Source organism: Lagopus leucura, unplaced genomic scaffold (assembly GCF_019238085.1).
Source record: "Lagopus leucura isolate 7727_CA_CO unplaced genomic scaffold, USGS_WTPT01 229-3_obj-0_obj, whole genome shotgun sequence".
In the NCBI taxonomy this organism is placed as follows: Eukaryota; Metazoa; Chordata; class Aves; order Galliformes; family Phasianidae; genus Lagopus; species Lagopus leucura.
Window position 1 is genome coordinate 1 of NW_024966239.1, and position 12,227 is coordinate 12,227.

The window sequence follows — 12,227 nt, forward strand, 5'->3', positions numbered from 1 at the left end:
GGGGGAGGGGTGGTCGGAGGAGGGACCCCCATCCTTAGGGGATCTGAAAGACGTTGAGCTTGCTCGTGTTCTTCAGCGTCTGGCGGCGGTTGCAGAACCACACGCGGACCACCTCGCGGTCGTAGTTGAGCTCCTTGGCGATCTCGGTGATCTCCTGGCCCGTGGGCAGAGCGTTCTTCTCAAAGTAGGCGTTGAGCGCCTCGATGGCCTGCGGTGTGAAGGACGTGCGGCGCTTGCGTTTCTTGGAAGGCTCCCCGCCGACAAACTCCATCAGGTTCTGCTGCCCCTCCTGGTTGCGCAGCTCCGCCTCGCTCAGCCATTTCTCCAGCACCGGCTTCAGCTTCTGAGCGCTTTTGGGGGTGATGTCGAGCTTCTCGAACCTGCGGGGCCACCACGGAGTCACCGCACTGCTGACAGCGTTGTACCCAAACCCAATCCCAAACACAAACCTTGAGGCACTACTTGAGCTCTGGCTGCTTGAGACTGACCACGGCCTTGGGGAACGGCCTTGTAAGAAACCCATCCTTCCAACCCAACCATCCCACGGTTCTGTGATCTTTCAGGACCCTTCCAACCCAACCATCCCACGGTTCTGTGATCTTTAAGGACCCTTTCAACAAAACCATCCTGTGGTTCCGTGACCTTTCAGGACCCTCCCAACCCAACCATCCTGTAGATTTATGATGTTGAAAGACCTTTCCATCCCAACCACCCTGTGGCTCTTTGACTTTTAAGGACCCTCTGAACCCAACCACCCCATGGCTCTATGACCTTTCAGGACCCTCCCAACCCAACAACCCCACGGCTCTCCAACCTTTTAGGACCCTCCCAATTCAAGCATCCTGTAGATTCATGATGTTGAAAGACCTTTCCATCCCAACCACCCCACGGCTCTACAACCATTCAGGACCTTCCCAACCCAACCACCCCATGGCTCTATGACCTTTCAGGACCCTCCCAACCCAACCATCCCCCCGTCCTACGCTCCCACATGGGGTGGCTGCAGTGCTGCCCCATCTCCACGCCGCACCTGCAGATGGCAGACTGGCTGTACGCCGGTCCCTCGGTGGCCGTCAGCGCCTGCCCCACCTGTGTCTGCGTCAGCCCCAGGGACAGACGCCGGATCTTGAAGTTCTTGGCAAACTCCCGGATCTCCTCCAGGTTGATGCCGTCCTCCTCGGCGCTGCTGTTGGGCGCCACGGGTTCTGCAGGCGGACATACGGTGTGAGCGGTGACGGATCCCACTGCACCTCCCCACCCCAAAGGGGAAACCACCCCCCATCCACCCCTCATGGGAGCGGAGTGACTCACTGGACACCAGCTGGCTGACGGTGGGGGTCTCCGAGCAGGTGATGGGGATGGGGGCCGGGGTCGCCTTGGCTGCTGGGGCTGGGCTGGCGATGACCACAGCTGGCTGGGACAGAGCTGGGGCCGGCTGGATGGGCTGCACCTGGGGGTCAGAGCAGTGTCCCCAACCCAGCCCCATAGCATCCCTATGGGGTGATTGTCACCCTGCAGGTACCAGGAACACATGGAGGACAGCAGCGTCCTTATGGGGTGATTGTCACCTGCAGCTACCAGGGACAGACAGGGACAGCAGTGCCCCAAACGCAGCCCCACAGCGTCCCTATGGGGTGACTGTCACCCTACTGGGACCAGGAACACACGGGAGGACAGCAGTGCACCCAACCCAGCCCCACAGTGTCCTTATGGGGTGACTGTCACCCTGCAGGTACCAGGGACAGACAGGGACAGCAGTGCCCCCAGTGCAGCCCCCCCTATGGGATGACTCAGTGGGGCCGGGCCAATCCACGCCCCATGGATGCGCTCACCCCTTCCCGTGCCCGACGCTCACCTCACTCTTGCTGGGGGTCTCGGGGGGGCTGCTCTTTTTGCCTGCGGCCGCCTGGATGGTTCCACTGGCCAACGTGGCGATCACTTGGCCCTGGGCATTGAGCAGCAGCTGCGGGGTCACCGCCTGCACCTGCAGGCTGGGGGTGGGAGCCGGGCTGGCTGTCGCGATGCCAGGGGGGTTCACGACCCAGGGGAGGGTCCCGATCACCTGGGGAGCAGGAGGCAGCGTGAGCTGCGGGCGGCCATCCCCCAAACGACCATCCCCGCAGCGCCGACTCCTCCCCTACCCCCGGTTAGCGGTACCTGTCCCTGCGCGTTGGTCAGGAGCTGCCCCGCGATGCTCTGCACGCTGGGGATGGTGTTGGCGATCACGGGGGCGGCCGCCAGAGAACCGAGGAGCTGCGTCTGACCCCCTAGGGAAGCGGCACCGATCTGCGGGGGGAGCGAGAGGAGCCGTCACCCCACCGGCCCACGGCCAATGTGGGTCGTTCCCCCCCCCCTCCGTGCCCGCCCGGGACAGCAGAGAGGGCTCAGCATCCCACGGAGATGGGGAAACTGAGGCAGGGGAGGGACGCCGGAGGGGCACGGAGCCCCTCGCCCACGGCACACGGGGTGGCAAACGCGGGGGGAGGGGTTGTGGGGGCTGCCCGGCTCCTTACTATGCCCGGGTTAAAGGCGAATCCGGCTGGCTGCACCGCGATCTGGGGCTGCGTCTCCAGCGGTTTCGCTGCGGGAGCGGCGTTGGGTTGCGGTAGGATGGGGGGGGGGCGGGGGGGGGTCCGAGCTCTCCGGCTCCGGGGGGGGGCGGGGGCGGCGCGGGGGGCCGCGGGGCCGGGATGGCCGTGTTGAGGACGGCGGCGGCGGCTGCGAGGAAAGAGACGGGAAGAACGTGAGAGGGGCAGGAGGGGACGCAAAGCCGCCTGCGGGTTCGGCTCCGTCCGTCCCGTCCCGAGGATGCTGCGGGTCAGCCGGCAGCCCGGCGCCCCCCCACACCTCCTCCCCCGCCCCCCACCAACCCAGGGATGGATCCCTCCGCCCGGCTCTGCACCCACAGAGCCCATACTGCTGACCCCGGGGGTGGGGGGGGGGAAGGAGGAGGGGGGGGTTCCCAGCCCTGAGCCCGGAGCCCCGAACCGGACCGTGACCCCACGGCTGCCCCCGGCCCCGAACCCCGCGCCGGTCCTCGTCTCACCCCACCGCCATCCTCCGTCCTGCCCGCCCCTCTCCCGCTCTCCCAGCACCTTTCGGACGCGGGGGGGTCCCGACAAACCCTGCTTCTTCCAACGCCCGCCATTAACCACCGGTGCAGACCCCTCCGGGAGAGGACGGCCGCGGTTCGGCGCAAGCCGGGGAGGAGCAGGCGTGCAATTAAGGATGCTGCAAAGCAGAAGAGCACCGGTTACCTTGCAGATTGGCTATAGGCGGTTTGAAAATTCCCCCTGTAGGAGAAGCAGCCGTCAGTCCGGGAAGGGCAGCGACCGTTGCTGTAGGAAATGTCCACACAGCCAGCCCCTGCTGACCTGCCACTTGACCTGCAATACTGATGGGGATAAGAAGAGGTTGAGTAACTGTCCCTGCCGGAACCATTACTCCTGTCACAACTGTTGCTAAGTTTTCCTGAGTCAAGACCTGCAAAAGCAAACAAGATTTAAAAAAGAACAAAAATCAACTCCACTGCAGACAGCATCAGCGAGGCAAGAGCGAGCGCGGCCGGTGCTCCCTCCCATCTCACAGCTGGGATCCCAGCTCTGCCGACCCCCCCCCTCCCCCCCTTCCCCCCCCCCCGCCCCCAATAAGGGGGTGATGCTCCCCACCCCATCATCCCGGCCCACCCCCTCGCGTCGCTCTCTGGCAGCACCTCGGGGGGAGGGCGCCGAGCGGGGGATGCAGCGGTGGTCCGGGGGGCGGCTCCACACCCCGTGCCAACGCTGCGCTGTTGCGCCCCCGACCCGCGGCCCCGTGTGCGTGTGTGCGCGTCCCCATATCCAGCAAGCTGCACCCCCCCCCCCCCCCCCCGGCCCACCCCCCGTAGTTACCTGCGGGGCTGTTTGCACGGCCAGCGGGGCCAGGGGCTGTGGCTGTTGGCTGCTGGAGGGGCTCAGGGTGCCCGTTGTGCCGGCGGGGACTCCGGTTGGAGGCTTGGCTTTGCCTGGGGAGGGGGAGGAGAGGGGATCAGCACGCAGAGCGGGAGGATGGGGTGGGGGTGTTGTGTTAAAAAGGGTTGGCAGAGATAAGCTCCGGTGTCCCAGTAGTGGAGGGGGTGGGGGTGCCCACATTGGCACTCAGTCCCATTGCACTCAATATATGAACTCTGGATTCCACCCTGGTTCCCCCCCTGGAATGCAGAGCAGCTCCATCTCAGTGACCCACACGGCTCCATGGGGAGTTGGGCTGTGCTCAGTGGGAACGACAGGACGAGGGGCGATGGGAGACACTGCGCTGGGGGGGTCAGGTTGGACATCAGGAACAATTTATCCTCTGGAAGAGTGGTGATGGGAGGGGTGGGTGGGGGGTCCCCATCTCTGAGAGATGCTGAAGAACAGAGGAGATGCGGCGCATGGAGATGTGGCAGTGGGCATGGGGGGGGGGGGGGGGGAGGGTTGGGCTCGGGCTCGGTGGGGGGGCTGGAACTCAGAGGTGTTTTCCAATCTCAACGCTTCTGCAGATGGGGACAGTGATTGGAGCAACGGCTTCTTCTGGATTGTGGCCATGGAGTGCAGCGCATGCAGAGCACACACGAGGACCAACAGCCTGAGCAGTGCAGGCAGCCAAACCATGGGCTGACTCAGCGAGGTTTGTGAGCTGAGCTTCAACAAAATCAGAGTCACAGAGTCACAGGACGGTGGGGTTGGAAGGGAGCTCCAGGATCACGGAGCTCCAACCCCCACCAATGCAGGGCCACCAACCTCCACGTTTCACAGCAGCCCAGGCTGCCCAGGGCCCCATCCAGCCTGGCCTCCAACACCTCCAGGGATGGACGGGGCATCGCAGCCTCTCTGGGCAGCTGTTCAGCCCCTCACCGCTCTCACAGCACACAACTTCCCTGACATCCAACCTCCATCTGCCCTCCCTCAGCTTCATTTCCCCTCGTCCTGCTGCCATCTCCCCTTGCACAGAGCTGCCTCCCCTCCTGGCTGCAGGCTCCCTGCAGGCACTGCAGGCTGCACTGAGCTCACCCCCAGCTTCTCTTCTCCATGCTGAATGAGCCCAGCTCCCTCAGCCTGGCTTTGCAGGGAGCTGCTGCAGCCCCTGCTCATCTCCAGCTCCTCTGGACCCTCTCCAACAGCTCCCTGCCTTTCCTGTCCTGGGGGCTCCAGCCCTGGGCGCAGTACTGTAGATGGGGCCTCACAGAGCAGAGCAGAGGGGGACGATCGCCTCCCTGTCCCTGCTGCCACCCCTCTGCTGATGGAGCCCAGGATCCCATTTGCTTTCCGAGCTGCAGTCACACACTGCTGGCTCACGTTCAGCTTCTCATCCCTCGGGACCCCCAGGTCCTTCTGTGCAGGGCTGCTCTCAAGGATCTCCTTCCAGTCTCTATGGATGCCTGCCATTCCTCCGGCCCAAGTGCCAAACTCTGTCCTTGGCCGTGCTGAACCTCATCAGCTTCACCCTGCCCACCTTCCCAGCCTCTCGAGGTCCCTCTGAACGCCATCCCCTCCTCCCACAACCCAGTCACAACACCTCACAGCCGGGTCGAGGTAACCCTCCCCACCAACACAACACAGGGGCGCGGAGCCGCGCTGTCTGTGACGCTTTATGCTCTGCAGGAGGATGAGGAGGGCTGACTTTGCTACCCGGTGACCGAGCGAGGCCATTCGGTTTGCTGCCAAAAGCCAACCTGCCGTCTCTGTGCCGCGCTGCGTTTCGGCGCTGGGCTGCCCATCCTCGGTGCCCGCATCGCCGCTCCGTGCCGGCGATTCCTGCAGGTCGCTCCCTGGTGGTGGCGCCGCCGCTGCTCTGCGCTCCTCCTCGGCATGAGGTGCGGCGTCCACACCGACCTCTAGCACACGGATGGTTTCATGGCCGGACATGACGATGACCTGAGGACACCCAAAGTGACTCAGCTCCAGAAGGGGGGGGGGATTCCATAATCACAGAATCACAGAACGGTTGGGTTGGAAGGGACCTCAAGGATCACGAAGTTCCAACCCCCTGCCACACGCAGGGCCACCAACCTTCACATTTAATCCCAGCCCAGGCTGCCCAGGGCTCCATCCAACCTGGCCTTGAACACCTCGAGGGACGGGGCAAATCCTTCCCCCACATCCCCAAGGGGAGCTCGAAGCCCCCGAGCACAGCGGGGTCCATTTCTCTGCTCTCTTAATGAGCAGCTGAAGGGCTCTGCTGTCATTAACCACAGCACTGGGGGAGTGTGATGTCTTCAGAAGATCCCCCCCACAGGGGCAGCAAACATTGCGATGGCATCAAACAGCACCAGGCAAATGCTGAGCACCGACCTCAGGGTCGGAGTGACCCCATGGGACACACAGAGCCGACCCAGGGGCACTTCCATCGCATCTCCCATGGAACTTTGCTTCTCTGGATGATGGAGCGACCAACCGTGGGGCTGCCCACCTCCCCCAACCCCCTCCCCTCCCCCCCCGGGGACCCATACCTGCTCATTGACCGTCAGCGGGGCATCCTGGCTCCGCACAGCCGCGGCGTCCATTGCGCACTCCCCAGGAGGTGGCGGAGGGTGGGGGTCCGGCTCACACCTTCCTCATGCTGCAAGGAAGGGACACAGCCCACATCATCCCCCACCCACCCGGAGCATCGCTCCTTGGGTTGAATTTCCCCTGGTACTGGAGGTGCAAGGAAGCGTTCCGAGCAGGAAAGGCTCACACACCTGTTGGTGGGGGGCTCACGCATCATTTGGGGGCCTCACGCACCCACTGGGGGTCTCACACACTCACTGGGGGTCTCACATACTTACTGGGGTCCCACTTTCCTGTTGGGGTCTCCTACAGCCACTGGAGGGTCTCACACACCTACGGGGGTCTCACACACCCATTGGAGGTCTCACACACCTGTTGGGGTCTCACACTCCTTCTGGTGGTCTTGAACACCAGTTGGGGGTCATCACACCCACGGGGATCTCACACACCCATTGGGGGTCTCATACACCGGTTGGGGGTCTCCACACCCATGGGGGCTCACATTTCTGCTGGGGGTCTTACACACCCATTTGGGGTCTCACTCACCCATGGAGGCTCACACATCCACTGGGGTTTCACAGCTATTTGGGGTCTCACACATTCATTTGGGGTCTCACACACCCATTTGAGGTCTCACACACCCATGGGGGCTCACACATCCATTTGGGGTCTCACACACCCATTTGGGGTCTCACACATCCATTTGGGGTCTCACACACCCATTTGGGGTCTCACACATCCACTGGGGGTCTCACACATCCATTGGGGGTCTCACACACCCATGGGGTCTCACACCTCCATTTGGGGTCTCACACACCCATGGGGTCTCACACACCCATTTGGGGTCTCACACATCCATTGGGGGTCTCACACACCCATTTGAGGTCTCACACATCCATTTGGGGTCTCACACATCCATTTGGAGTCTCACACACCCATGGGGTCTCACACACCCATTTGGGGTCTCACACATCCATTGGGGATCTCACACACCCCTGGGGGCTCACACTGCTGTTGGGGGCTGCGCTCCCCCTCCTCCCTCCTGCATTCATCCTTTGGTCCCCCACTGCCTCCCATTAGCAAAGTGCCTCCATAAGAGGTGGACGAGCATCTGATGAGGGACGTGTTTCACCCCGCAGATGGGTGACATCCACCACTGTCACCACGTCCTGGTGGCCATCACTGCCACCACCTGCCCTGAGGTGGGACAGAAAGAGAACTGCAGGAAAATCTTTTTGAACCTCAGAAAGAGGTTGAAAAGGGCGAGGAACGCGGCCTGGAGAGGGCGTGGGTCACCAACTAGGGGGGTCCTCAATAAACGGGACTTTTCCTGGGCACTCTGCTCCTACACCAAACCCAGGGGCTGCACCGGATGGGAACGCTGTAATGGGAACGTCCTGATGGGAATATCCTGATGGGAAAATCTGGAGGAGAACACCTGGATGGGAAGACTGTGATGAGAAGATCCATATGGGAACATCCACAAGGGAACATCCATATGGGAACACCTGGATGGGAACATCCAGATGGGAACACCATGATGGGAAGACTGTGATGAGAAGATCCATACGGGAACATCGACATGGGAACATCCACACGGGAACATCCATATGGGAATATCCTGATAGGAACATCCATATGGGAACACCATGACGGCAAAACTGTGATGGGAACATCCACATGGATGAGAAGAACCATAGGACATCATCCATATGGGAACACCTGGGTGGGAAGATCACGATGAGAAGATTCAGATGGGAACATCCAGATGGGAACACGTGGATGGGAACATCCTGATGGGAACATCCATATGGGAACACCTGGATGAGAAGAACCATATGACATCATCCATATGGGAACACGTGGATGGGAAGACCACAATGAGAAGATCCACATGGGAACATCCAGATGGGAACACCCAAATGGAAATACCTCAATGGGAACATCTGGATGGGAACACCCAGATGGGAACATCCTGATTTGAACTCCTGGATGAGAAGACTGTGATGAGAAGATCCATATGGGAACATGCACATGGGAACATCCATATGGGAACACCCAAATGGAAATACTTCAATGGGAACACCTGGGAATGGGAAACATCCATATGGGAACACCATGATGGCAACACCCACATGGGAACACCTGGATGGGAAAATCCTGTTGTGAAGACCTGGATGGGAAGACCTGGATGAGAACAACTGTAAGACATCATCCATGTGGGAGCACCTGGATGGGAACATTCAGATGGGAACATCCTGATAGGATCATCCATATGGGAACACCATATGGCAAAACTGTGATGGGAACATCCACATGGATGAGAAAAAACATAGGACATCATCCATATGGGAACACTTGGGTGGGAAGATCATGATGAGAAGATGCAGATGGGAACATCCAGATGGGAACAGCTGGATGGGAATATCCAGATGGGAATATCCTGATAGGATCATCCATATGGGAACATCCGCATGGGAACAGCAAATGGAAACACCCTGATGGGAAAGCCTGGATGGGAACGTCCTGACGGGAACATTGTGATGGGAAGATCCATATGGAAACATACAAAAGGGAACACGTGGATGGGAAAATCCATATGGGAGAAGTCCTGGATGGAAGCACCTGGATGGGACATCCATATGGGAACCCACGTATAGGAATGCCTGGATGAGAAGATCCATATTGGAACACCCAAATGGGAACATCCTGATGTATGGGAACGGCCTGATGAGAACACCGTGATGGGAAGATGCAGATGGGGACACCTGGATGGGAAGATCCACATGGGGACAGCCCAAATGAGAACATGGGGATGGAAAATCTGGATGGGAACATTGGGATGGGACCCTCCATCAAGCAGGGCCTGGCCAATGGTGAGCAGAGCAGAGCAAGGAGACCTGAACTGACTGCATGGGGCAGGGGTGCAGGGAAATGTGGGTGGAGAGTGGGAAGAGAGGAACCTGCAGCAGTGGGTTGTGTTAAAGGGTCCTTAAAGATCATAGAACCATGGACTGGTTGGGTTGGAAGGGTCCTGAAAGATGATAAAGCCATGGGATGGTTGGATTGGAAGGGACCTCAATGGTCATAGAACCGTAGGATGGCTGAGCTGAAAGGGTTCTGAAAGATCGTAGAACCATAGGATGGTTGGGTTGGAAGGGTCCTGCAAAGATCATAGGACTGTTGCAGAGTCGGGATGAAGGGGTTCTGGAAGATCACAGAACCACAGAATGACTGAATTGAAAGGGCCTTTAAAGATCACATAACCACTGGATGGTTGGGTTGGAAGGGTCCTTGAAGCTCACCCGATTTGACCCCCCCCCAACCCCCCCCATGGATGCTGCAGGGCGCTCTGGGGGCCCCCAGTTCTCACTCACGGTTTGCTCTGAGCACCGCAGACCGCTGTTGGGTTGGGGATGTCCCAGTCCTTCGGCGGCACTTGGGGTCACACTGTCAGCTGTGGGGAAAGAGAAAGCAGAGCTGAGGCCATGGGGCTGAGAACCATCTCCATCCCATTCCCATCCCCATCCCCATCCTCACCCCCACTCCATCCCATCCCATCCCATCCCATCCCATCCCATCCCATCCTCATCCATATCCTCATCCCCACTCCCCTCCACTCCCCTCCCCTCCCCTCCTCTCCCCTCCACTCCACTCCACTCCACTCCATCCCATCCCACCCCATCCTCATCCTCATCCTCATCCTCATCCTCATCCTCATCCTCATCCATATCCTCACCCCCACTCCACTCCACTCCATCCCATCCCATACCACCCCATTCCACCCCATCCCATCCCACCCCACCCCATGGATCTCAGCAGCCAGCTCTGAGCTGTTTGGTGGCACAATTCGGATCTGGGAGCTCCGCTGGATGCAGGGCCGCGTTTGGGCTTCTTCACACTTTTTTTTTTTTTTTTTTTGCAATTAATGGGACAATTAATTGGTGCAGATGGCGGCACACAGCGCGTGGTGAGAAGAGCCATTGGGCACCAGATGGCGGCCAGAACCAAAATGCACAAAATAATAATATTAAAAAAAGAGGGGGGGGGGAGGGGGAAGGGGAAGGAGAAGACCACCGGAGCTGCTCCAAGTGATTACAGCCCTGTGTTAATTACAGCACTGATGAGTCACACGCGGATCCCACGTGGGCGGAACTCTCTGGCAGTGAGGGATCCGATGGGGTTAATTGGGGCTGGGTCGTTTGGGGACAATGGGGACAATGGGGACGAGGGGCTGAGGGGCGCCGAGGAACGGCCATCGTTATCCCAGATTAATTCCTTTGCAATTCCCATCCTGGGAACGCACACCGCCACGTCGCCCTGCTCACAGATCTTCCCACGTTGGAAGGGATCCGTTCGGATCAATGGGGTCAAATATGGGAAGCACTCACTGGGATCAACGAGTAGGTGAAGTATGAGAAGGGACCGCTGGGTTCAGCAAGGGCACCGAACAGAGGAAGGGATCCATTGGGATCAATGAGGTCATCGAACATGGGAATGGAGTCATCGGGATCAGCGAGGTCATTGAGTATGGGAAGGGATCCATAGGGACCAACGAGGTCATTGAATGCAGGAAGGGACCCACTGGGATCACGGAGGTCATTGAACATGGGAAGGGTCCCACTGGGATCAAGGAGGTGATCAAATATGAGAGGGGACCCATTGGGATCAAATATGGGAAGCACCCATTGGGATCAATAAGGTCACTGAATATGGGAAGGGTCCCACGGGGATCAATGAGTTCACTGGAATACAGGAAGGGACCCATTGGGGTCAGTGAGGTGATCAAATATGGGAAGGGACCCATTGGGGTCAGCGAGGTGATCAAATATGGGAAGGGACCCATTGGGGTCAGCGAGGTGATCAAATATGGGAAGGGACCCACTGGGGTCACCAAACCCAATCCAACGTGTGGAGGAAGGTGGGAAAATGCGACCTAAATTCCCCTACCAACGCCAAATCCGCCTGCTGCCCCCCTCAGACAGGGTGGGGGGGTTATGGGGTCAGTGAGATGCACGTGGAGACAGAATTGGGGGGCGAGTAGGACACAACGTAGGAGCACTGAGGGGGACTGGGGAGCACAGGCTGGGCGCTATGGGGTGACCACCTCGGGTTCCTCCAAAGCCCCAATGCTTTCACCACACACACGCGGTGCTCCCAGTGCTCCCAGCACAGCCCTCCAGTGGGGAAACTGAGGCACGGGGCAGAGCCCCTCCCCGCGATGCACCCTATGGGCCCCTTCCAACTGGGGCTGCCCTACGATCCGATGATCTCCACCGCCCCACATTGGGGGAAGGGGGGGGCGGAAGCCCCCACTGCTCCCCACTGCTCCTCCCTGGGCCCCCCCGAGTTCTCCCCTGCCGGTTCTCCCCTTCGGAGCTCTACCAAAGCTGTTTTCATGGCTGTGGGGGGGCTGTGTGTGTGGGGGGGGGTTGGCTGCCACGTGGGGCTTTAACTCTGCTATCCCCCAAATCCTCTTTGCGCCACCAAACGCAGCCGCTCTGCTCTGTTGTGCCCGGTTTTACCATTTTCAGCCCCCCAAAACCCCACATCCCTTAAAGGGGGGGCAGAACCCCGCCCTGACCCCAAACCAGACCCTCGGGGGACGCAGGCTCCCCTCCTCCTGCATCGCACCCCCCTCCACCCCCCCAGGAGCTGCACCCCAGCAATGCCCTCGCATAGGAAAAGGGTCCCCCACCCCCAAGGTAACAACAGAGG

At 59.9% G+C, this 12,227-nt stretch overlaps 1 protein-coding gene across 1 annotated transcript; it reads right to left on the bottom strand.

Annotated features, from left to right (window-relative positions):
• Positions 1 to 6: 6 nt before the first annotated feature.
• Positions 7 to 10,009, bottom strand: LOC122192480 (POU domain, class 6, transcription factor 1-like). Its single transcript, XM_042893026.1, is given in 12 exon segments — positions 7 to 380; positions 1,031 to 1,205; positions 1,312 to 1,450; positions 1,856 to 2,062; positions 2,158 to 2,286; positions 2,514 to 2,638; positions 2,641 to 2,718; positions 3,258 to 3,483; positions 3,891 to 4,003; positions 5,693 to 5,894; positions 6,470 to 6,579; positions 9,887 to 10,009. Coding segments are annotated over 11 exon segments (1,794 nt in total). The 5' UTR covers positions 6,524 to 6,579; positions 9,887 to 10,009; the 3' UTR covers positions 7 to 34.
• Between the last annotated feature and the right edge of the window lie 2,218 nt (positions 10,010 to 12,227).